The following is a 25,784-nucleotide window of genomic DNA, read 5'->3' as shown; positions in this document are numbered from 1 at the left end:
GGAGTTATTGGGGCCAACATCATGTCAGCTGGATAGCTTCAATGGAAAGATGAGAGACAAACATCCCCTGCATCTGAGTATGAGCTATTCATTTTGTTAATATCTCACACACTCTTTTAAAGTAAGTTAAGCTAGCCACTCCAATTACGATTCCCTTCCCCAGCTCTCACTGTCACAGACTCTCAATTTTTTCAAGGAATGATGTTACTCTATTACCAACTGGTCACACCATCCTGTCAAACCCCCACATTGAATTTTTCACAATGTCTCTAATGCAACAGTGAGTTGACACTGGTAGACATTTCTGGGCTTCTAGGTTTATCTTGATCCTTTCTGCACTCTATCTTTAATCTCATCAAATAAGACGTGTGTTTTAATGCTTTGCTTACTGTCTGATACACAGTGTTAGGCTAAATACCTATCCAATTGTACTTTTTACACAAGTTCTTTGGATCAGCCAGGGGTGGGTTAGTTCATATAATTTGCTTTGATAGAAATCCAAGCAATGTTGATGCTCAACGGCTGCTTGAGGTGTGTGTCTCACTTGTGTGTGTCTAAATGCAAAATAGTGGCGTTTAAAGGATATCATTGGTTAGCTAAAGCACTGACATGTCTCATGGAGTGTATTCACATCTGATTTGCGTAATAACACAGGAAGCCACAGCTACATATTTGTCCTCGTCATGCTGTGAAACCTGAAAGAGTAATGATTCATATGAAACAGCAAACCGGTGTTCAAGGAAGACTCAACATCTCAAGATGAAAGAGCTGGTTTCTACTGCAGCTGTCTCTTTTAGGCATGCCAGAGCACAAGTCTTTTAATTTTGACCTTTTTTGTCAATTTTTACTTATGACTTACTGATGATGAACTAATGCCCCTCTTTTGCACAAACCTCTGGCCCAGGAGGTGGGCTTAAAGTTTGATGTCATTCTTTGGTTTTTTGTGTAGCATCCAGTATGTCAAGCTGTTGGCAGTGTTTATTCAAGCTGAGTCATGTTTCGTACGCTTATTTCTGTTCCATTTGCTTTTGATTCATGTGAGTCAATAAGCTGAAAGCATTTTTGTTCACCTTTTTGTCCTGAGCATGCCTTCTTTGCACCTCACCAATCTTGTCATAAGCCTTTCCCTTTTAACACTCTTCACCCTTAAATGTCTACCCCCATTGGCACGTGGGAAATGTGGTCCTGGACTGCAAGTTCAAATATCGTAGCTAAGCACTACAGGTTCCACAAACCAACACAGAGAAACTCTAATGAAGATGTTCCCTCATTTATCTGCTTGAGCAGTAGGGAAATGTCAAGCCTATGTCACTCCCACTGATAGGCCATTTGCAAAGTGTTTATTGGATATGTAGTCTAACTACTTTGTAGTACTGATCACATTGAGGCACTGTCATGTTGTGAAAGCTAATCAGTTAGTGTACAAACATGAACCAAACAACAGGGAACATAGTTTTCAGGGATGGAATGCCATGTTCAAATGGAAAGTATCAGTCAAATTAATTAAATCTTCAAGCATCTGTTCTCCAGCTTAGTACTGAGCTGGCGTCACATGTTTTGTGATCACTTGAAGCATTGCTCCTTAGCCTCACCAAGCTGTCATCATCAAGACACAAAGGTTAAGAAATACAGACTGCATGTGACCCACAACTGTCCTAAAGATGTCTTCATCAATAGATGTTGAGGACAAGCCCCCTAAGAAGCGATAGTAAAGGGCAGCCATGGCCATCGCGAGAGCAGTCCCAGCTTCTGTTTGGTTGCTTTGCAGCTCTGTGTTCTGTTCGTCCAATCCAGTGATATTTTATCAAGTGTGAGCCTTCTCCTCAGCTCTGTATTGTCTTTAATCCTTTCCCATTTCTCTCTCTCTCTCTCTGTCTCCCTCAAACTATCTTTTAATATATCTATCAAGGGCTTTTGTTTATCTGAGTAACCTGCTGTACCCAGTCCCCCTTGTCCACCGAGTGGCCATCGTCAGTGAGAGGGGGGGAGTGAAGGGCTTCCTCAGGGTGGCGGTGCAGGCCATATCAGGTAAGGTCTGGATCACACTCTCCATGAGGAGAAGGACAGTGAGGGATTGTGAGGACATGCTGTGTGTGACTTCTTGATGGAGTGAAGTGAAGGTGCTTTGTGTTTTCCTCCAGCTGATGAGGAAGCTCCCGACTATGGCTCTGGAGTCAGGCAGTCCGGCACTGCCAAGATCTCATTTGAGGATCAGCAGTACGAAAAGGTAGGCCTAAAGAAAATCAATCCGGGATTCAAACCACTTGTCCTACCTCTATTATTTACTAACCACAGTGTGTGTTTCAGTTCCAGTCAGAGACCTGCCCTGTTGGACTGTCCCGTACCGGGGTTTCCCAGGAGGAGCTTCGTATTGTGGAGGGTGAGGGCCAGAACGCAGAGATGATACCCTCAGCTGATGAGGTCAACAACAACACATGTGCGGGTAATTGTATTTTGTGTGTGCGCGTGTGTGTGTGTGTGTGTAAGAGTGAGAGAGAGATATTGTAGCTGATTTCTACGATGTGGCCACTAGGGGCCGAGCGAGGCCTTTATGAGAGGTCTATGACCGTCCGTCCGTATGTCCCCACGAAAGCGACACCCGATCTACTGTGAATCCTCCATTCAACGCAAAAATACATAAAATTTCCCCATTCTTTAGGATCGAGTTGTACAATCTCTACAACCCAGCTTGCACAGGTTACCTGAAAAAGCCCATTTAATGGACATGGACAATGGACAGGCATTTGGGTGGGTGGTCTGGTCAGGTTTAGGTGTTGGACCCCTGGGTCCTTCGGGTTAGGGTCTGGTTAGGTTAGGCGTTAAGTTTAGGTGTTGGAACCCTGGGTCCTTAGGATTAGGGTCTGGTTAGGGTTAGGCGTTGGACCCCTGGGTCCTTAGGGTTAGCTTTACAATGTGCTTTACAATGTGCCTACATTCACCCATTCACACACTGAAGGCGGCTAGCTGCCACGCAGGGTGCTGGCACAGCCATCGGGAGCAATTTTGGGTTCAGCGTCTTGCCCAAGGACACTTCGACATGCGGACTGGAGGTGCCGGGGAGGGAACCACCGACCTGGTTGGTGGACGATGCGCTCTACCTCCTGAGCCACAGCTGCCCCAGTAGTGTGTAGGCTGCTTAGTATGATGTGTGCATCCTTGTTAAATTATTTTCCATTCCTCACAGCTGGTTCAGAAGAGCTGGAGAATCCGCTGAAGGCCGGTGTGGATGGTCCTCTGGACGGAGCTCTGGAGCACCTCAGGATTGGTAGTGTTTTTACCTTCAGAGTGACTATCCTGCAGGCTTCCAGCATCTCTGCAGAATATGCTGACATCTTCTGCCAGTTCAAGTAAGTATGTTCCTCCACAGCATTCCCATTGTATATACCATTGCTACTGTGATTGTCAATACTTATTGCATTTATTTTGTATTTCATTTGTAAACTACTGTTTTGTTTTTACATATAATTTCAGTTTCATCCACCGCCATGATGAGGCCTTCTCCACCGAACCCCTAAAAAACACAGGCCGCGGTCCGCCTCTCGGCTTCTACCATGTGCAGAATGTAAGAAGCACCAATGGAGATCCTGTGCAACAATGTCATGGTTTGACAAGTTTCAGCAAGTCTTCAAGTACTTAAACCATCCCTTTACTCCTTTTACAGATTGCTGTAGAAGTCACCAAATCCTTTGTTGACTACATCAAGGTCCAGCCCATTGTGTTTGAGGTGTTTGGGCACTACCAGAAACAGCCCTTCCCTCCACTCTGTAAAGACGTCATCAGGTACTGAGGCTCCGTCTATGGGCCCTTTTCACAGCCGCCATTTTGTGTCTAAAATGCAGGGTAAACACAGGTGGAACCAAGCTGGAAACCCTAATTAATGTTTTGGTGCACCTGTGCTACTTCCTGCCTTTTAGACCCAAAATGGCTGCTGTTGATATAGCTGATGAGCTGAACTGTCTAGAAATGTATGACATCATCATTGATTTATGACCTCATCACTGTCTGTGACATCAGTGATTTATGACATCTTCGGTGATATATGACTCACTACAGAGTTCAACAATTACGTGACTTCCCGTTCCGGAAGTGAATTGCCCATTCGATTTTTTCCCCTGTTTTTGTTTTTGCTCCAAGTTAAATGTTTTGTGGTCACTCACGATTCAGTAGGTCGCTGGTTGACTTTTGAGCTCTATAGTAGTGACCTGGCTTCCAGGCCGAGCCTGACATCTTCAGCGATTTATGACCTCATCACTGTCTGTGACATCATCAGTGATTAATGACATCATCGTGATATATGACATCACTATAGTGGTGAGCTGGCCACCAGGCCGAGCCGTCTAGCACTGTATGACACAATCGGTGATTTATGACCTCATCACTGTCTGTGACATCATCCGGGATTTATGACATGTTCGGTGTATGACATCACTATAGTAGTGACTTGACCACCAGGCTGAGCCGTCTAGAACTGTATGACATCATCAGTGACCTGGGGACATATCACGTTTTTGAGTCACAGATCGGATTAGCAAAAAGAAACAAGCGTGAATTTGCAATAGCTGCGACCAGATAATATGCGATGTGAGTCGAGTGTGAGGCCATTGACATTGATTTTGTGGACCAACACCAACCAACCAACAGTGACTTAGAGAGCTGCTGGCCATCCGGCCGGACCAACTAACCAACAGAGTGACTTATAGAGCTGCTGGCCATGCTAAAAAGCAGGGGTGTAGCAGGGGTGTCCAAACTTTTTTGAATAGGGGCCAGATTAGATAATGTGAAAATACCAGGCCGCCAGCTGCTTCTCGCATCATATGGGTTATAAATAAATAAATAAAAACAAAAAACCCTGCATACAATACAATTGTACTCTAAACATTTTGTTTACCATCTGAAAACATGTTTTAGTTTTGCCTGCATTGTTCCTACTTAGCGCTTGTCTACAAACTATGATAGTGCTGTCATTGTTAGGTGAACGGAAAAAATACAAATTGAACCAATACTGTGTGAACGGCCACATATAGTATATTTTGAGAGACAAGCCAAGGGCCACTTAAAATCAGTCCGCAATTAGCCCCCGGGCCGGACTTTAGACATGCCTGCCAGATGCTGCCAGTATTTGAGGCCTGTGGGGCATGCGTCTATATGGGACTCTGCTTTTGATTGAGGTTTTATGGTACATACAGACATACGAGATCCTGATAAGACATTTTCATAAAGGATGCCAATTGCCATAAAACACCACAGAAGAAGAACAATATGACATTATGACATAACATTGCATTTATGATGTCATAAATCACTGATGATATCTACGTACATGACATTATTGATCTGCTGTATTACATCACTGAAGATGTCACAATGTCAACAGTGCCATCAGTGAGACATCATCAATAATGTCATACAGAAGATTTATGACATAAGTGCATAAGTTACATTGTGATGTCATAAAGCCTTCCCCCCTGAGCTATAAGGAGGGAAATGCCACCTATTGAGTGTGCTTCAACCACAGACCATGCCTTGCAAACGCAAGAAGAAGACATTCACAGAGCAGAAGACATTCGAACTTCCACATGTGGGCACATGGCGTCCACACCAGCGCAGAGGTCCTATCCTCGCTGAGTGTCAGAGTCCAGGCCCTGCCGCCTACAAAGTGGACAAAGACTTTGGCACCCATTACAAGGATATAGGTTGTACATTGAAAAGCCGCATCAACATAACTGATGACAAAACAAGGAATCCTGGACCAGCAGCATACTATCCTAACTTTAAAGTCACAGAAGTCACATCTCCAAGTTTTTCCTTTGGATTGCGTCATTCAAAATATACAGCAGAGCTTAACGATCGGCCAACACGTGCAGAGAGAAATGGAGCAAAGCTTGTTATGCTACGCACTTGAGGGCAGGAGATTATGATCATATCATTCTGCTTCATATTTCGAATACCATATTTTCCCATTAACTCATTCCCCGCCATTGGTGTCTTTGAACATCATTTAAGAGACAATGCTTCCCCGCCATTGCGTTCATAGAACGTCAATCCAGGTTTTCACCATCACGTGATAGATGGCTGTCTTGCTCACCTTATGAAATACTACAGCACGTCTAGAGTTGTACAGAAGCTACCACGATTGTCCAACAAAACCAGGAAGCAGAAAAAACAATCTCCCATCACAAAAGCTCCATAAAAGAGCTCCAGGCACTGGTCCGGCACAGACTCCATGACAGTGGGGCAGCCTGTCACTCAAACCTGAAGGATTTTCTTTTCACCATGCGGCAGGCGCTGACAAAATGTCCACAAGTCACTTGTCCTCAGGTAGTTTAGTAATCCAGTTCCTAAACTCACACCGTGTACATTTCAGCCGGTAGATTTGCTCCTAACCTCCAGACACGGACAACCACTCGCCCGCCCGGGCAAAACGAGAGCGCAACCCGGTTCCCCTCTATCTCAAGAGCTGGGCAAATCTCTTTCTCGCACCGGTGGTACGGTAAAAGCTGTGACCTCGGGCATGTTTGGCTGGAAAGGGAAACCAAATCATTATGGGGTTCATAGTTGAGTGTAACACCGGCCAGTATCCGCCATCAGAGACGTTCAGGACCTGTGAAGATGACTTCATTTACAAAAATGCATTTTTCTCAGCTTTTTGGGGACAGACCGACGTTTTCAGTGAACATACCTACATTCAAGTTTCGATAACTAAAGAACGGATTATGGTAGAATCAAACTTTTTCTATGAAAGTAGATGCTCCCTTCTTTCCTTTGAGATATTTTGTGTTTACATAGTCATAGAAGAAAATATTCTGTGGTCTTGGAAAATTAGTGAAAATTATCAGAAACCCTCGCGGTGGCTGGCGACTTTTCCTTTGAAACTCTGGCGGGGAATGAGTTCATTTCAGTATGTATTAGGATTTGGAGCCAGAGAGTAGCTCTAGGGTGAGACTGACACACTTCTGGGGTAAAGGCGACCTGATATGTATATATGATGCCACGCAAAGATGGGACTGATTGCTATCCCGACAAACGGACTGCAATGCAAGGCAGTCGGCTAGCTGGTGAGACCAGGGAGAATGGTGGACACACATTGGAGCTGCTGTTTTCTGAAAGCAGCTAATTGTGTCTGGACACTGACGATGGCACACGCAGTTGCAAGTGGACATTATTTGGGAGCTACGAGTGGCTAATGCCAGTGAAGCTGTTAGCTAATGGACACCACGCCACATGATAGCTTCTGATGGACAATCACTGACATTGCTGGATTTCAACGATAGGATACAGAACCTGCAAACACGCATCATCATCATCACTGTTTGAGAATGGGATTCTCAGACCCCCTTTGAACTGCAAAACTACCACAGTGAAGCCTGAACTGGGTCCAAGCCAAAAGCCAAGCCACGGAACTGCGCGGATCCAGTGAACCAGAGCTTCGGGCCACGAACAGCTTCTCTCCCCTCAGCTAGTCGGCTTCAATCACTCCGGTGCCCGTGGCATAACAACATTGTCCAGGTAGGCGACAAGAAAGAAAAGTGTCAAGAGGGACTTTTGTCTGTCTTTACTGACATGTCGAGAGACATTAAGTTAAGTTATCCTTTATTTATTCCCATGGGGAAATGCACCCTCTGCATTTGACCCATCCTCTACTAGGAACCTTCCTAGAACTAGGAGCAGTGGGCAGCCGCAGTGCAGCGCACGGGGACAAACTCCAGTTCTTTTTGCCATTGCCTTGGTCAGGGGCAATGACAGGTGTATTTACCATACATTTAACATACATGTCTTTTGGTGGTGGGAGGAAACCGGAGCACCCGGAGAAAGCCCACACATACGTGGAGAACATGCAAACTCCACACAGAAAGGACCTGGGACGGACCGGAGTTCGAACCCGGGACCTTCTTGCTGTGAGGCAACAGTGCTAACCACTGTGCCACCGTGCCGTCGAGAGACAAAGCATAAATTAGCGTTTTTCTCTCTGTAACAGTTGGGGGCTCGTCCAGGATTATATGAGTCATTGTGTCTGGTTTTTATGTGGTTTAGCGTGTTTTTGCTAGCATGTTAGGTACAATACTGATACGATGCTAATACGATCCTAACTTGGTTAGCTTGTTTACAGAGTCTGTTCTTTCGTGTCCTACGTCAGACTGCGCTTGCCCACTCCTTCACGCATCATGAGGTGGGCTAGACGGTTTAGGGCGTTCCAGTCCACTCAGTTGTCTGTGACAGTAATTCTGCCAGTGAGGAGACTGTTGAAGGTATAGAGCAGCAGTTGGCATGCCCGCAGTTAATGACAATGGAGGAGCTAGAGTCATATGAAGTCAGGTAGGGGAGTACTGAGCCTACAGTGACTCAAGTGATAGTGAAGCCAGAGCCTGCAAATGGTTTGATGGAAACCAGCAAAGCTCAATCAGGTTTACACTCACAGGAAAACAGTGAAGTTCCCACAGGAGAGAAATCAGTTCTTGGTTCACTCTCCGATGAAAGTGTTTGAGAAAAGGAACACTTAACAGCTGTGACATGAGAAAAGTGATTCAGGTTAAAGCCCGGCTACAGGTCCTGTATAAGGAGAAGGCTGTAAGGCTCCAGGGGATTGGGTGTTAGCAGTGCACGATGTCGCCCCAGCATGTGTGTGTGAATTACAAGAAGTCCAGGAATAATGCTAGTTTGGCTGGAGTCTTGCTTCGGAACTGAATGACCTTGAGGTTGACTTGAGCGCATGATAAGGAAGAGCACTGTCATGACATTCAGTGAAGTCGCTTGCTGGCTGGGGACCGAAGCTTTCCAATCACTTGAACATCTACAGTTAGTACATGTACCAGTAGAGGGATGGTCTGGTGTAACTTCCCAGCAAACATTGTCTCGACCGCAACGTCACCAGTCTAATTTCTCTGTCGTCTACCCAGAAAGTCGTGCCACCACCGGCCACACGGTGATGTCATCTCCATGTTCCCCCAAAGTAACAGTCTAGACTAGACTGTCTCTTACAAAACAAGAAATATTGATGATATATTGCTCAGAAAACACCACATCTACTGTATGTGTCTGTGTTTTTGATGAATAAAACATTTGATTGACAATGTATTTGGTTGTGTGATCAGATAGTCAGTGTGACGTGCACTCCACGTTTAATGACTACTATAACTTAACACAATTTTTTTTTATATATGAATATTTTATGTCTAGTATAGTTTTAACCTGTGGTGTGTGTAAGTCCTCTTTATCATATTTATCACAAGCTTTCTGTGGTATTGTTCCTTTACTCTTGCCGTAACTTAAAACAGTGTATTCTGGGTAATCTGGGCCATATGGATGTTGAGCTGTCTGCTAAAATAAATGGTCCGAGTACAATTATGTTATACAGGTGAGGTTAAAATACCTCAGGATAAACACTTGATATCCCGAAGCACAAAGTACACACGAGATGGACGGTAAATGAAGCCGTACAGAGTAGACGCACGCACAATCAAAATAACATTATCGACGTACATCACTGACACTGACATCATTCACTGACTGACATCACTGATGACATCACAATTGCTGGAGCACAACTCTTGACAAGTGGTTATACCGCCCTCTAAGACCAAAACAAAATGTGACAGAATATACAGTATACAAGGAAACAGTGGATGGATAAATCAGAAGGAGGCGGTAATGCAACATAAAGGATGCCAACTGCCATAAAACACCACAGAAGAAGAAGAACAAAACAAAATGCGTGACAGACATGAATTGACCAACCATGGACCTCCTTATTTGCATGACGCAACTCGTGGGACAGTACATTTTGAACGATGCACCAATGCATGCAGAGAGCCGGACTTCCGTTACAGCCCAGCCAATCAGAGGCTTGCCGTAGCTTTTCCTGCGACAAACCCTGGAAATGCTTAATGGAGGCTCTGACCGCGTGAGATTAGCTGGCCACACGCCATTGCTCGAGTGCTCAAGTGACATCACTGATGACATCACTCACTGATGACAATAAAGGTCCAACACACAACATAATCTCACCTCTCAATCAAACCTCTTCCCACACATCACCTGTCAATCAAACAGTGTGGGCGAAGCTTGGATCTTCTGAGTAAAATATTGCTGGAGCAGCTCCTATGGGCGCACCTTTTTATGCCAGACCCCTGAACAGTACTTGTCTTGGAAATTTTGGAGGCAAATCGAGCAACAGCACGCCTTGCAACTCCGGACGAACAGACAGACAAACAGACACTCCAATTATAGTAGTAGATATACATTGTATACTACAATGACCCATCATTATGTATCTTCATCTTTCCACAACCAGTCCACTGCGTCCCTGCAGAAGACAGTTCCCAAGAGTGATGCCCCTGTCCAGACCAGGTAAATTCACAGTTTTACAAGCAGAATGAACACAATTCTGTATTGCTAACTTCAGAATGTTGCAATATCCTTATACTATGGCGGCTGTCCTTGGTTGAGTTACCTTGCTTGAATGCTACCATGTTTTTTGTTGCATAGTCTTTGAACTGGTCTACCTGTAAGTCATGTCACCTTAGCTTCATGTTGTTGGGTGTAAAGCAGACTCTGACACCTCGCCGGACCGGGACAAAGCTCTGGACCTGATCCGATACCTGGTCCCAGATGTGTTCAATGGGTCACTGGTGGACTCGCTGTCAGGCCACGCTCTGTCTGCTGCTGGCATGGCTGCATCCTTCCTACTGGAAGGGGATGAGCAAGCTCAGTTGCTAGCTCCACCTATCTCTATCTGCTCAGTTATTAAAGCTCAGAGGCCGGGTTGGTTAATGTTATATCCAAGAGAATCCCTATAACTGAAAGCCCTTTTTATATCAGGCGTTAAACTCTGTGCGGTATTAGAGATACTTTGAAACATGAAACAGTCATTAAGGTGTAAAAATCTCACTACTGGTAGTTTGAAAAACAAAATTAACTGATGTAAAAAGGAGTTTTTGGTTTCTGGATTCTACAGTTGGATTCACTCTCTTGTGTACTGTGTGTCTCCTTGCGTGGTTGTTTTTCCTTGCAGTTCCTCCTTGAACTGGATCATTGGGCTTTTCTGCTAGAGTAGTGCTAATGAAAAATATTCTCTGGGATGGGAAGGTTACCTAAAATTATGATACACTATATACTGTATGGATTATATGTTACACAAAAATACACTATATACTGTATGTGTTGTGTTATATATATTGCTTGAGTGCTTGAGTCATACTCCAACTCTGCATGTGAATACAGTGTTTCTTTCAGTCACACTCTGATGACTCTTAATTCATTTTGGGGTAACTGGAGAAAGAAATGCAGTTAGTCCATATTGTTTTAAGGATATTGTGAATAGTCTTTGAACATTACTGTTGGAAAATAATAAGGAAACACTGATACTGTTAAAGGAGAATACCATTGTGTTTACTGTGAGTTTGTGCATAATTATTTTCCTCTTGCCTGGGACAGTTCAATCAATATTTGTGAACACAAGCAGATTAGTTTCAAAGCTACAAACCACAGAACCAAAACTGATGTCTGTGATGTAAAGCCTGGCAGTATAATGGTTGTCATCAGCCATACAATCTAACCCTATTCCCAGAATGTACTTGGGACCATTCGCTCCAGTATATTGCCAGTTCTGCTGTACATCAGCATGGTACATCACAGATTCAGTGGCATTTCTCTGTCATTCTGACTGTTGAGGGCAGTGGTGCATTTTAATACCAAAGTGAACTGTCAAAGGTTATAATGGGAAATAAATACAGATTTGAGTATGGAAATTTAATGGTATTCCCCTTTAAGGGAGGACTGCTGAGTCATTAATAGAAATACTGATAGAGAGGTCCTCCTTCCACAGGACTGAGTGGTTGCTCTTTCCCTCTGCATCACTCTGATTTCCTTTCCTCTTCCCGTGTAGGGTTCCCAGCTCCCCCCCCCCCACCCTGCTAGCCAGCAGTCAACTTACCCTGACTTTTTTCATCTTGTCTACCCTTCTCTATTTGCTTGTCACCACAGTACCTGCCACCAAGCTGACAGCCTTGACCCGCCCCATGGCAGGGCCCTGCCACTGCAAATATGACCTTATGGTTTTCTTCGAGATCTGTGAGCTGGAGGCCAATGGAGAGTGAGTATCTTATGTCACCCCCAGATAAGTCATCTCTGCATCCAGTGTTCAGTTCAGTTTCACTAAGCAGATGTGAACCTGCTACAGTACATGTTGGGCCAGAGAAATCTCACCATACCCATTCAAAAATGTACTGCCATATGTACTGCCAGATTAGAACATTGAGTGTTTGTCATCCTGTCTTCTCAGCTACATCCCTGCAGTGGTGGACCACAGAGGAGGGATGCCTTGCAATGGGACATTCCTACTGCACCAGGTGTGTCAGTCGCACTGTGAGCCAACTGGTTGGCCAGGTGGACAAATGTTAAATATTTGCTAATACTCTATCTCTTCACCCCTACAGGGTCTCCAGAGAAGAGTCACTGTTACTATCGTACATGAGTCAGGAGGTGACATTGAATGGAAGGAAGTCCGTGAGCTTGTTGTGGGTAAGTTTGGCTCTGAGGCTTTCACAACTTGAAAACCAAACATCGAAGCCAAGAAGGCACAATAGCATTTGACCCTCCATGAGCCTTCCTCACTGAGGTCTTTGTGCTTCCCCAGGACGGCTCCGCAGCACTCCAGAGGCTGATGACACCATCATTGACCCCAATATTCTCTCTCTCAACATCTTGTCTGCTGGGTATGTCAAGCCCCTGCAAGATGACAGGTATGTACTGGTGTAAACAGCTGATGGAAACCCATTGCTTTATAATGGTGAGATCTTTAATAATGAAGAACACCACCGGATGCACCACCAGTGCATGTTTTGAACATGTTCAATTTGCTTTTCAATTCATATGTTTGCTGGGAATTCAAATCAGAAATCTATAGCATCTATGGATATGTTTTTTTTGTCTATAATAAGCAGCTGCTCAGCAGCTTGGCTGAATATGGAAACCACTCTATGGTTATGGTTTTGTTTTAACGACGGTGTCATCTGAGGACCCCCACTCCAGAATTAGCCTGATATTCAGACTGAATTGTCAACTCTTCTAGAACAGCCAACTCCACAACTCTGGAGTGGGTTGGACTTCGAAGGTCTGGAGTCAGGCTACTCCAGAATACTACTGTTCCTGTTAAAGTGACAGCTCTTGCACCGGAACAAGGCACACAGGCAAATGCATGGTACAGCTGTATGGATCAGAAACCAAAAGCATGGCACAAGAGGCACAACTTGAATGTTATAACAAACCACAGCAATTCATTTTGTGTTATTATTTTGGTTTAGAATTTGAACTCCGCTCCTTTGTCCCTGCACAGTTTGCACACATCTAGTCTACATCAGGGTAGATGGTCACACATACAAGAAACTCAGTGTGAACGTCAACAAAACCAATGTGAATTAGAATTCACATGATAACTTTTTTGACTTAAAGTTATCGCGTCAATAGTTAAGTTGCTGGCTGTGCGACCTCCGTGGTGTTAATCTGTGCTTTTGATGTTTGGTTGTCCTCATTGCACCTCCATGTTGCATCTCACCCTGTGAATCACCTCACCTCTTACCTGTCACCATCTCTCAGCCATGATTAACCACAGGAATGACCTGCTGAGAGATTTCAACCATCATACCACTAAGTTTGACCAAGCGCCCTCATTTTACTGTATCTTACTCACCTACATTATATACAGACCTTCACCTGCACATCAAGAATTATTAGCACCTCATACAATTAAATATGCACCTCTGGTATAAATGCTACTAGTATAAAATGACTAACAAACCTTAAATTACCCATATTTCTGATCCTTATAGACGGTCCCATGGACTTATATTGAGGTTAGTCTCGGTTTCCAGACGTTTGGTGAGCGGCGCCACCTAACCACCAAACACATACAGTAGTGAAACGGATTAAGACTGAGGGCTGAGTCTATATTGAGGTGGGCAGAGTTTTTAAGTTGTTCTCGAGTCAGCCAGTAGAGGGCAATAGAAGAACAGTTTGTCCTAGGACGTCTGCGCCCTCTCTTGGCTACTGTCATGTTAAGAAGTTAGGTGTCCTCCTTGCATGGGATATACAGTATCCTGTAATTTCAAAACCACTATTCACTGTGCATTGGCATTTCCCTTAACACCTAACCTCACTCACCATCAATCTGGGAACCCAGAGTCTATTTCCATGATGAGAAACGGAAATAGACTCTGGGTTCCCAGATTCACTCACCATGAACATCACTAATACTGTATACAGTGGCACCATAACTGTAGAATATAAGCAGAGATGTTTTTACAGTCAATTTACATTCAATTAGTGCATGTGTTAACAGTGTTGCTCTCCTGTTGCTATCAAATGACCAAAATAATTACGTTTCCCAATTATTATGTGGAAGGCTATTATACAGTATGTCAAATGTAAGGTGCAGCTGTTTTTTGTTTTTGTTTTGCTTATTTACATTATTGTTATTATCCTGTGACCTTCCCCTTGGCTCATTGCTTAATCACACTGCTTTCCTGAAACCCTGCCCCTCTCCAAAAACCCTAACAACCCCATTCCCTGGATTTACTTACATTTCTAAAGGACCCAAAGGCTGCAGGCAGCACTGTCCAGTGGCCCTGCTGGACCAACCTTTCTTTGACCATGGTGCTGCCCATCCTGTTATGGCCCCAGTGGCTCAGGATGGGTTGTTTAGGCCGGGCACAGCACCAGGTCAGGGTGTGGTCCAGTGTGGCCTCTGCTCAGTCTTGCATAGGCTAACATTAAGGTATATATGGATGCTAACATTTTTCTCCACTAACAGAATGTTGTTTTTTGTTTTGTTTTTGCAGACAGTTTCTTGATTCGGACATGCCTAGGTATATTATTTTGCCTCTCCTCTCAAGCTCTTGAGTTACATAAACGTCTCATCATTTAAAGTTTTCCTATACTCTGTCATTCTCAGTCAACCTCTAGTCACCTAGTGAGTTAGTTCCTTTTCTCCCATTGCTGTCTGCCATCTCATATCTGGCTCTTTGTCTCCCCCCCCCCCCCCCCCCCCATAAAAAGTGGGGGATATGGTTCTGCATGTCCCTTGTCCTCTTACTGTGCTCGGTGTGTGTTTGAGCTGCTGTCGGGCTGAGGTTGGTGATGGACAGGGACTGCATGACTCGCTTTGCTTCATATGGGCTGCCTTTGGCTGTGTCTCTGCTGGAGTTTTCGTGGGGCCAGTATCTCACTTTCTGTTTCAAGCCATAAGGCAGACTCCAGAAACTAAAGGATCAATCTTTGGTCCTCTTGTATTCCTCTTTACCATGCTATACTATCTTTATCATGCTATATTATCTTTACCATGCTATACTATCTTTACCATGCTATACTATCTTTACCATGCTATATTATCTTTACCATGCTATATTATCTTTACCATGCTATATTATCTTTACCATGCTATATTATCTTTACCATGCTATATTATCTTTACCATGCTATATTATCTTTACCATGCAATACTATCTTTACCATGCTATTCTCTCTTTACCATGCTATACTATCTTTATCGTGCTACTGTATACTATCTTTACCATGCTATACTATCTTTACCATGCAATACTATCTTTACCATGCTATTCTCTCTTTACCATGCTATACTATCTTTACCATGCAATACTATCTTTACCATGCTATTCTCTCTTTACCATGCTATACTATCTTTACCATGCTATATTATCTTCACCATGCTATACTATCTTTACCATGCTATATTATCTTCACCATGCTATACTATCTTTACCATGCTATATTTACCATGCTATACTATCTTTACCATGCTATATTATCTTTACCATGCAATACTATCTTTACCATGCTATTCTCTCTTTACCATGCTATACTATCTTTACCATGCTATATTATCTTCACCATGCTATACTATCTTTACCATGCTATATTATCTTTACCATGCTATACTATCTTTACCATGCTATACTATCTTTACCATGCTTTACTATCTTTACCATGCTATACTATCTTTACCATGCTTTACTATCTTTACCATGCTATACTATCTTTACCATGCTATATTATCTTTACCATGCTATACTATCTTTACCATGCTATACTATCTTTACCATGCTATATTATCTTTACCATGCTATACTATCTTTACCATGCTATACTATCTTTACCATGCTATTCTCTCTTTACCATGCTATACTATCTTTACCATGCTATATTATCTTTACCATGCTATATTATCTTTACCATGCTATATTATCTTTACCATGCTTTACTATCTTTACCATGCTATACTATCTTTACCATGCTATTCTCTCTTTACCATGCTATATTATCTTTACCATGCTATATTATCTTTACCATGCTTTACTATCTTTACCATGCTATACTATCTTTACCATGCTATTCTCTCTTTACCATGCTATATTATCTTTACCATGCTATTCTCTCTTTACCATGCTATATTATCTTTACCATGCTATACTATCTTTACCATGCTATTCTCTCTTTACCATGCTATATTATCTTTATCATGCTATACTATCGGCCAGTACCAGAGAATTTGGGAAATGTTGCCACCATAACAAATAAATGATGTGCCTTTCTCATCTGTCCATCTCTCCTATTAGTAAGTCTTTGATCATTTGATTTGATAATAAGGTGCTGATTTATTCACAGATATATGGTTCATTGTGAAAGTCATATTGTATAATTTTACGTGAGTCAGAAGGTCGAAAGTGCATGCCTCAAGTATGAAATGAGGCATGAGTGTGACTTACCATGAGAGGGCAGTAGTGATTCATTATTACAGCACATGTAGTTATTTAGAACAGCAGGCAGAGATGCACCTTGTTTGTAGCAAAAGCATTCATAAAGCCCTGAAATTAAACTATAAATTCTAGGTTGTCCTTTTCCCACCTTCCTCTCTCCACTCTACAGTATTTGACATGTTTCTAGTGTTGACCTATGCAAGACACACTGATACTCCCTTCTGATTTCTGTGTCATTCATTTGTATTCCTGGACACAGTTCAGCCTGTGACCTTTCCTCCCAAGAGACAGTCCTTCCCATCAGAACATTTCTGAGCAACAGGAACACTAGTCATCCACCATTACTCAAGTGCCGTTTGTACGGAACACATAATTTACAGTACCTTCTTTGGCAAGGTGTTTAATTCCAGCCATTAAAATGTAATCCATGGAATCATGACCTCACCAGTAGCACTTTCCCCAGAATGGCTGCGATGTTGTGAATATTTTTGAATCTGACTTATACCTTAATGACACCCTGCCAAACGCTTCCTCACATGTTACGCCAGCAGCATGACTTCAACCCTGGCTTCGATATTTTTAAGGGGGTAGTAAAAAGAAAAGAGAAGCACATGTCAGTGCAGTTCAAAGAGGAAATTGCTTCCTTGTAGTGTGAGCGAACAGGCTTCTACTACTGAGAGAGTAGTGTGTGCGTGTGTACTCCTACGCGGGTGTGTTTGTGTGTGTGTGTGTGTGTGTGCGTGCGCGCGCGCGTGTTGCGTATGTGTTTGACATAATGTGTGTGCAAGTATACTTTGTAAAGCCATTTGTTGAAAGGGAGACGCCATCTCCCTGCTGAAATATCTCCTTCACTGGCACAGCGCACCGCCGGCCTCCCATTACTTTAGAGTCAACTTAGTCCATCGCTGTTTGCTTCCTTCTGGGTGACACGTTGTTCACTTTCTCACAAGGTCACTTCAGTCCACAACATCTGAACCTCATGAAGAGCCCATTCAGCTTGTTTTTATGACAGAAACATTTGTTTCCTTTTCCTTTTTACAATTCTTGCTTGGATTATCTTTTTTTAATATATATAGAGAGATTTAAGGCCATACTGGGCTGCGGGCCAGAAGATTAACTGGTTTCAATGTGTGATTATTCGCTCAGGGGAAATGGGAAAATCTCATATGTTAACATATGGGGTAAATCATAGAGGAGTAACAGATAGCAGCATTAAGCAATGGTCATGTGCTGTTATTTGACCTTTTCAATGGTAGAGGAGAATGAGAGATAGTGTAGCATCGAGCGGGTTAGGATCTTCTACATTGAATGCTCAGCTGTCTTAATCTTAATCTTTGATGGGCAACATATACTGTCCATGATAGTGTGTTGACGTATGACATACGGCCGAGAAGATTACATTATTAAGTTTAAAGGAAAACGCCATCCCAGCCACACAGCTCACAACCACAGCATTCTTCCTGACTGTCACTTTTCATTGTTTTGCTGATTTCCTCTTTCTCACAGCATTTCCTTGGAAGTTGATCATAGGTATTTCACAGCCCTGTCCCTCATTTTGTCTGTCAGTCTCTCATTCTCCTCCTTCTGTTCGGTACCAATAGCCATCTCCACTCTTCCTGCTTTTCTGTAGTTTTCTATAAAGGAGAACATCACCTCAAGCGTCCTGTTGCATGCAAATAATTTCATTATCACTTTTGTAGTCTTGACAACTTCAGATACTGTACATTTCCTACAGTAAATTGATTATAAAAACGTACAGTATTTCCAAATCATGGCATTTATGTTCTCGGTGTATAGAATAAAACTATATTTCTGTGGCCGGATCTACGCGGAGTTATACGTAGCCGTTGTGGTTAGATTGAGGGTCTTTAGCATGAGGTTTAATAGCTAATTTATTTCCTTGGTCTCCTTTTCCATTGACCACTTCAGAATCTTCTACCGCTTTGAGGCAGCCTGGGACAGCTCCATGCACAACTCCCTGCTGCTAAACCGAGTCACCCCGTACGGGGAGAAGATCTACATGACGCTCTCAGCCTACGTGGAGGTACAGTGCCTGCGTTCGTGGGAAGCAGAGCCGGGCCCCTCAGGCCTTAAATAGCTCTTTGCGGTTTCAGAGGTGATGTGTGACAGCACTGTGGAGGGATGATCTTGAAAATCCCTCCTGCTTTATCAATTGCAGATGGAGAACTGCACCCAGCCCACAGTCATAACCAAAGATCTCTGCATGGTGTTCTACTCCCGGGACACCAAGCTGCCGGCCTCCCGCTCCATCCGCAACCTTTTTGGCACGGGGAGCTTGAGAGCAGCCGAGGGGTGAGTGTGTAAAGCTTGAGAGCAGCCGAGGGGTGAGTGTGTAAAGCTTGAGAGCAGCCGAGGGGTGAGTGTGTAAAGCTTGAGAGCAGCCGAGGGGTGAGTGTGTAAAGCTTGAGAGCAGCCGAGGGGTGAGTGTGTAAAGCTTGAGAGCAGCCGAGGGGTGAGTGTGCAAGTGCAAACTAGGGAAACATCATAGAACACATGCATCCTCTCTATTGTTTTACGGGGCGCCATTCTCTTTCTAGAAACCGTATCACCGGAGTGTATGAGGTCAGCCTGTGTCACCTGGCAGAGGCAGGAAGCCCAGGTAAGAGTCAGAACAGAGTCACCACTTTGCATTTCCATCGTTAAGGTATGCACCTCTCGCTCTCTGAGATACTGACCCTCTGCCTGTCCCACCCCAGGTATGCAGAGGAGACGCAGGCGGGTGCTGGACACCTCAGTGGCCTACGTCCGTGGGGAGGAGAACCTGGCTGGGTGGAGGCCCCGCAGTGACAGCCTCATTCTGGACCACCAGTGGGAGCTGGAGAAACTCAGCCTTCTCCAAGACGTAGGGGGCATATGTTACTTACAGTATCTTTCACAGTAGCACATACAGTAACACTAGCCTGATGCTATTGTGTATCGTCGATCTCAGGTGGAGAAGACGAGACATTACCTCCTGTTGAGGGAGAAACTGGAGTCCACCCTGCTGATGGGTCAGGAGTCGCTGCTGTCCTGTGTGAGTGAGGAGCTGAGTGACTCCCCTCAGCCCTCTGAGGTCAACCCTGACCCCAGTCCCAGCTTTGACATCCCCACCGAGAGGCAGAGGGAGTTAGCTGCCAAGGTCAGCGTCACTACTTACTGAATAATGAGTTTCAGTTTTGAGATATGTTACTCTAATGCAGTCTAGTGGATTTTATAGCCAGAAACAAGGGGGATGAGTTTGTTCTGCCCTCTGATCTGTGATGTCATTTCAAGTGGATGTTCATAGTACTTCCATGTCAGATGTATTCCAACTAATATGGTACTATACTGTATACTCGGGTCATTATCATCACCTGTTCATTTCTTACCAAGATGGTGTGAATTCATTATTTGGAGCAGCTCAAGTCTACACATTGTTCTGATATCACAGATCAGATTGTAGTTATCTGATTGATTGATTGATTGATTGATTGATGATATGATTCTCTGATCTAAAGCTCTGTCTGTCCTTTTTACACTCACAGTGTTTGCGGCTGCTCACTCATTCCTTCAACAGAGAGTACAACCATGTGTGTGTCAGCGCCAGTGAGAGCAAGGTAGTGCTTGACCTGCTTACATTTACTGAAGAAACTGTGATAAGTGTCTGCTGATTGCTTTCTCGAGCTCAGCCATTCCCAAACCTAAGAATGCCCGCAGCCCAATTTGAAATCTGAAAATCTTCTGTGGCTCTCCCAACCATTTAGTCACAACTCTGATCAACACACGAGACTAAAATGAGGTATTTCTCTGTGTATTTTTTTTTATTTCATAAACAGAACATGTGTGAACGTGGGCGTACAGCAATGCAGTACCAATTAATATTCCATCCACAAAAATGGATGCAAAAGACCCTAAACCCGATTTCTTGCCCCTTGCTCATCAGAAGTATTTACATGCATAACACAGATGAGATATTTGTTGAGACAAACTGAACAGCAGAAAATAATCAATCAACAAGCTATTAATGCTATGAAAAATGCTCACACTACCCTATCGAAAAATGCTACCTTATATCTCTAAAGGGAAGAGTCGTGGGTACCCATAGAACCGATTTTCATTCAGATATCTTGAGGTGAGAGGTCAAGGGACCCCTTTAAAAATTTTCCTTTTTCCTCGCCAATGTTTAGCCTATCTTTGGAGCATTATTTAGCCCCCGTCCCGACAAACATGACATGGTTGGTAGTGGTACCAATGGATGCCTTAGGTCTTCACGTTTCATATATTATCAGTTGACTCTGGCTTTAAAATGAAGCCCACTACAGCCATTTGATTTGTATCACTATGAAAATCGGGAGCACAGGACGAGAAAGGGTTAAAAATAGGGAGACTCCCACAACAATTGGGAGTGTTGGCATGTATGCCTCTCGTGGCCCACCTGTAGTACCTCCACGGCCCACCAGGGGGCTGCGGTACACACTTTGGGAATCACTGCTCTACCTGTAGCTTTGTCTGAGCCTGTGTGTGTGTGTGTGTGTGTGTGTGTGTGTGTGTGTGTGTGTGTGTGTGTGTGTGTGTGTGTGTGTGTGTGTGTGTGTGTGTGTGTGTGTGTGTGTGTGTGTGTGTGTGTGTGTGTGTGTGTGTGTGTGTGTGTGTGTGTGTGTGTGTGTTGCAGCTCTCAGAGATGTCCGTCACAATGCTGAAGGAGTCCACCTCAACCTCTGCCCTCACCACAATGACACCCTCCTCAACATGCCCTTCCTTGGTTGAGGGTTACTATGGCAATGCTGATCTCAGGTCAGTCCTGAGACATACCTGTACGACTATACAATCTCATGCATTAATTGCCATAATTCTTGTCCTTCCACCTACATGATATGCAGGTGTGCAGCATGTGTAGACAGATTCTTGTGAACACAGTAACTCAAGATTAACTATGATAGAAACTTCTTCTAACTAACAATTTTCTTGAAACTAGCATAACTCCTTCATGTGTTTTATTTCTAATAATCGTGAGATGACTCACTTATAGGAAGTCCTCTGCGACCCTCCAGAAGCAGGCCGTGACATTTGCTGGTATTTCGACCCACATGTCATTTTTCAGTTTTTTACAGATTATGAAAATGCAGATTGTAAGATTTCAGGAGATATGCTTATTTGAATGTTCACACTCCTAAAAGCAACATTCAGAGATAATGGGCCTCACATTTGGAGAAGCTTTTCACACCTAGGCAGCCAGGTAAGGGGGGAGTGGACAACAAGGACTTTTATTTAACAAGATACACTTATTTACTGATTCTAAAACAGCTGCATTTTATGTGGAATGGATAGTTCAAAACCTAAACTTGTGTATTAATGGGGGGGGGGGGGGGACGAAAAACACCACTTTCTTTCTCATTTTCTGGGAATTCCAATTGGCCTACATTGATGATGATGTCATATCATCAGTTAAGTCACTCAAACAATTATGATGTCATCAGTGATGTAGAATGTAGATAGTAGATAATAGGCACATTGAGTTGGATGGAGAGGCTCACGTTTTGAGGGTGAGGTCATGAGTTCAGTGATTTATGACCTCATCAGTGATGTCATAGCATCAGTGATGTCACTCAAGCAATTGTGATGTCATCAGTGATATAGAACTGTATGACATCAGTGATTTATGAGTATGACATCACTCGATGAATGTGGGACATGACATATCAGTTCTGAGCATGCTCAGTTGAGAAGTAGTGAAAAAAACAGTTTTGGACAAAATTGAATTTTGAATGGCGCAAGTGGGCCTCCATGGGTAAATGTGGCTTGACCCAAGGAAGACAACAGTAAAGGAATTATAGTAGAGAGGAGAAATGCCAATAAATTGGCTAAGGAGTGCTGCTTCACGACTGCAGGTGTTAAAAATAGGTGCTCATTGGAGCCAAGGGAAATAAGTAGAAACAAAGATGGTTGACTTAATAGTAAATTCAACTTGGTGAAGAGTCAGAATCAAAAAACTACCAAGGCACACTGTTTGCCTTGGAATTATGTTTACATAATTTACAACCACTGAATTATGGCCATTTAAAATCTAAAACATTGCCACAATCTTAAGTTTTTGGTATGACCAAATTTATGCAAGACCACTGAAAAGTGTTTTGGCAAAGTTGGGAGGCGATCGGAACAATGGTGTATGAGTTATAGCCATTCAAAATCTAAAACATCGCCGCGTAGCGCCCCCTATGGGCGCTTTTTTCCTTTTGTTTCTGCACCAGATAGATTCATGCCAGACCCCAGATAAGTGTTTCGGCAAAGTTTGGAGGTGATGTGTGCCATGCAACACTACGGACGGACATACAGCTCTCCAATTTTAGTAGTAGGAAGAATGTGCGTCCGTCCCTTCTCCCCTGAGGTGAGGTGAGCATGAAATGTAGCTTAGGGACGTCCGGGTAGTGTAGCAGTAGATTCCCTTCCTACCAACGCGAGGGGCACAGGTTCACATCCTCGTGTTACATCCGGCTTGGTCGGGCGTCCAGCCACGATTGGCTGGTGTCTGCGGGAGGTTAAGCCAGATTGAGGGTATTTGTCCTGGTCCCTGCACTAGCGCCTCCCTCTGTCGGGGCACCTGTTCGGTGCGGAAGGGAACTGGTGGGAATAGCGTGATCCTCCCACGTGCTACGTCCTACCGGTGAAGCTCCCACTGTCGGGTGAAAAGAAGAGGCTGGCTACTACACGTCTCGGAGGAAGCATGGTGCTAGTGTCAGCTCTCTTCAGATCAGCAGAGGGTGGAGCAGCGACCAGGGCAGCAGAGGGGAAAATTGGGGTACAAAGTACAAGTGGGGAGAAAAAGGGGAAATCGGAAAAACATAATAAAAAAAGAAAAATCTATTTAGCTTAGGCCCCTCCCCCAGCTCAACAAACTTTTGAGTTGAAACTGAGGAATGGGGAACTGGGGAATGGAGTTGTGCAAACCCACACCACTTACTTCAACACCTGTGTGTGATTTGTGTGTACCACAGAGCCGCTACGCCTCGCTCTCGTACTATCAGCCCCAATCCAGACTCCCAGCAGGATGGAGAGGCCAACAAGTCGCCCAATGGCGCCCCCGAACCCAAGCCTTGTGTCCGCAAATTTGTTCCTGACATCCAGGAGATCCGAGTCAGGTGAGCAGTTCTGCACGTCTGCTGCTGTCACTTGACAAAATCATCCATTTGGGCTCATTGTAGCGACAGGTTTTCTTGGTCTCATCTGTGGTGATATTCCGCCTCTGTTTTGGCAGCCCCATTGTGTCAAAGAAGGGCTATTTGCATTTCTTGGAGCCCAACACCAATGGATGGGTGAAGCGCTATGTGGTGGTGCGCCGGCCATACGTCTACATCTACAACACAGAGAGAGACACTGTGGAGCGGGCTATCCTCAACCTCTCCTCAGCCCAGGTGGAGTACAGCGAGGACCAGCAGGCCATGCTGAAGGTTAGTGATTTAAAATACTCATCATTCATATCAGTCAAAATGTGTGGTATCCCATAACAAGCTTCTAATTCTCTGGCTTTCTCAATAGACCCCGAACACGTTTGCTGTGTGCACAGAGCATCGTGGGATATTGCTTCAGGCCAACAGTGACAAAGAGATGCATGATTGGCTGTATGCGTTTAACCCTCTCCTTGCTGGAACTATCAGGTAAAATACCAACTTATACATTGTATTCCTTAGGTAAAAAAATAAGAAACTCGTAATGAGAAATGTTGCACAAATTATTTCCCTTTTCTGTCTCTCAGGTCAAAGCTTTCTAGAAGAAGAGCTGGGCAGATGAGGATGTGAAACAAGACTCTGAACAAATCTCATGAGAGAAAATTTAACACAAAGACTAACCTGTATATAGATCCCTGTCCTTCCCCTGTGCTGAGCCCCCTCCCTGCCACCACTGTCACCACCGACCACACCTTCCCTGTACATTCTCAGTTCATCACTAGTGTTCTCAAGACCCAAAGCCCCCATTTTGTGTCTGGCCTTTGCTGCGGTGTGAGTGTCATTTAGTCTGAAGAACCTCTTCAAAAGTTGTCACTGTACTGTACTGGAATTTACTCATAGCTGGGGGAATCAAGAAAATGGAAGAAGTAGCCACCGTTTCTTTTTTCAGATTACATATGTATGGTAACCATGGTAACGTAGTTGTTGTCAGTGACACATTGAGCCTTACTCATTTGCTCCTTAAAAATGCAGTGACGGTTATCATTAGCTAAAGCTGCCATGTCAGCGAGGATCACATTATTGCATTTGCATCTCAGCTGTCAAGTAAATAGACAAAAGCGCAGATTCTTCTCTATTAACTCTACGACTATATACAATGTTTAAACTGGTTGGCATACAAAGTAAAACTAGAATATACATAGTTGCTGAAAGAAAAATTAATGGCAGTTGAGTGTATCTCTTTAGAACATTTCTCTTTTTCCTTGGTTCAGCCATAGAGCTGAATAGTTCTCAGATTCTCATGAATTCTGACACTGTATAATCTGCCCTTTATTCCTAAAACATCTCAGAAATTTTAGCACACAGCCTGACAAGAGAAAGGGCACTCAAAAAGTCCATGTTATTTTAGCTACTTGTAGGAGCTTTGAGGGTATCTACAGTATGATCACACATTTAATAATCAAGTATCATCACATCAATCCCAAATTTTATCTCATTCTCTACCTGAATTTTATTTGTATCAAAATGTGAAATATTTAGATATTTAACAGCTTTATTTATTTCTGCATGTATTTATTTACAAAGACATTTATATTTCTAAAGTAGTAGTACAGTGCAATTTCTGCACACTGCACTTTCTAATATGAGTTCCTTAAATGTTTTGATAACATAACCTTGTCCCCATGTAGTTATTGCTATTTAAACAATTGAATAACATGATATCCATTGGCCAGTTTCTTTGTGCTGAAGTTTACTTGAATTATACTATCTCTTTTAAGATTAGGATAGTCATACCTGACCTTCGACCCAACTCCTACACATTATATCTGACAAGGTAAATAAAGGTTAGGTAGAGAATATTGATTAAGGTTGTCTG

The 25,784-nt window shown here is 43.6% G+C and overlaps 1 protein-coding gene across 1 annotated transcript in view; it reads left to right on the top strand.

Annotated features, from left to right (window-relative positions):
* kif1aa (kinesin family member 1Aa) overlaps positions 1–24,538 on the top strand; it is a gene marked incomplete at both ends in the record, with an annotated part of 54,840 nt that extends 30,302 nt beyond the window's left edge. The window contains 23 exons of the mRNA XM_083647286.1: positions 1,910–2,028; positions 2,142–2,227; positions 2,308–2,449; positions 3,185–3,347; positions 3,472–3,562; positions 3,662–3,780; positions 10,289–10,344; positions 11,980–12,088; positions 12,278–12,344; positions 12,432–12,516; positions 12,632–12,737; positions 14,832–14,858; positions 18,696–18,810; positions 18,946–19,079; positions 19,325–19,386; positions 19,484–19,629; positions 19,717–19,905; positions 20,291–20,362; positions 21,418–21,559; positions 23,740–23,881; positions 23,998–24,190; positions 24,279–24,397; positions 24,496–24,538. Coding sequence (XP_083503412.1) covers positions 1,910–2,028; positions 2,142–2,227; positions 2,308–2,449; positions 3,185–3,347; positions 3,472–3,562; positions 3,662–3,780; positions 10,289–10,344; positions 11,980–12,088; positions 12,278–12,344; positions 12,432–12,516; positions 12,632–12,737; positions 14,832–14,858; positions 18,696–18,810; positions 18,946–19,079; positions 19,325–19,386; positions 19,484–19,629; positions 19,717–19,905; positions 20,291–20,362; positions 21,418–21,559; positions 23,740–23,881; positions 23,998–24,190; positions 24,279–24,397; positions 24,496–24,538 — 2,527 coding nt within the window. The remainder of the gene's footprint in view (positions 1–1,909; positions 2,029–2,141; positions 2,228–2,307; positions 2,450–3,184; positions 3,348–3,471; positions 3,563–3,661; positions 3,781–10,288; positions 10,345–11,979; positions 12,089–12,277; positions 12,345–12,431; positions 12,517–12,631; positions 12,738–14,831; positions 14,859–18,695; positions 18,811–18,945; positions 19,080–19,324; positions 19,387–19,483; positions 19,630–19,716; positions 19,906–20,290; positions 20,363–21,417; positions 21,560–23,739; positions 23,882–23,997; positions 24,191–24,278; positions 24,398–24,495) is intronic.
* Positions 24,539–25,784: the final 1,246 nt, after the last annotated feature.

Source organism: Poromitra crassiceps (assembly GCF_964638095.1).
Source record: "Poromitra crassiceps genome assembly, chromosome: 12".
NCBI classification, from domain to species: Eukaryota; Metazoa; Chordata; class Actinopteri; order Beryciformes; family Melamphaidae; genus Poromitra; species Poromitra crassiceps.
This window is presented reverse-complemented; position numbering and strand designations above follow the sequence as displayed.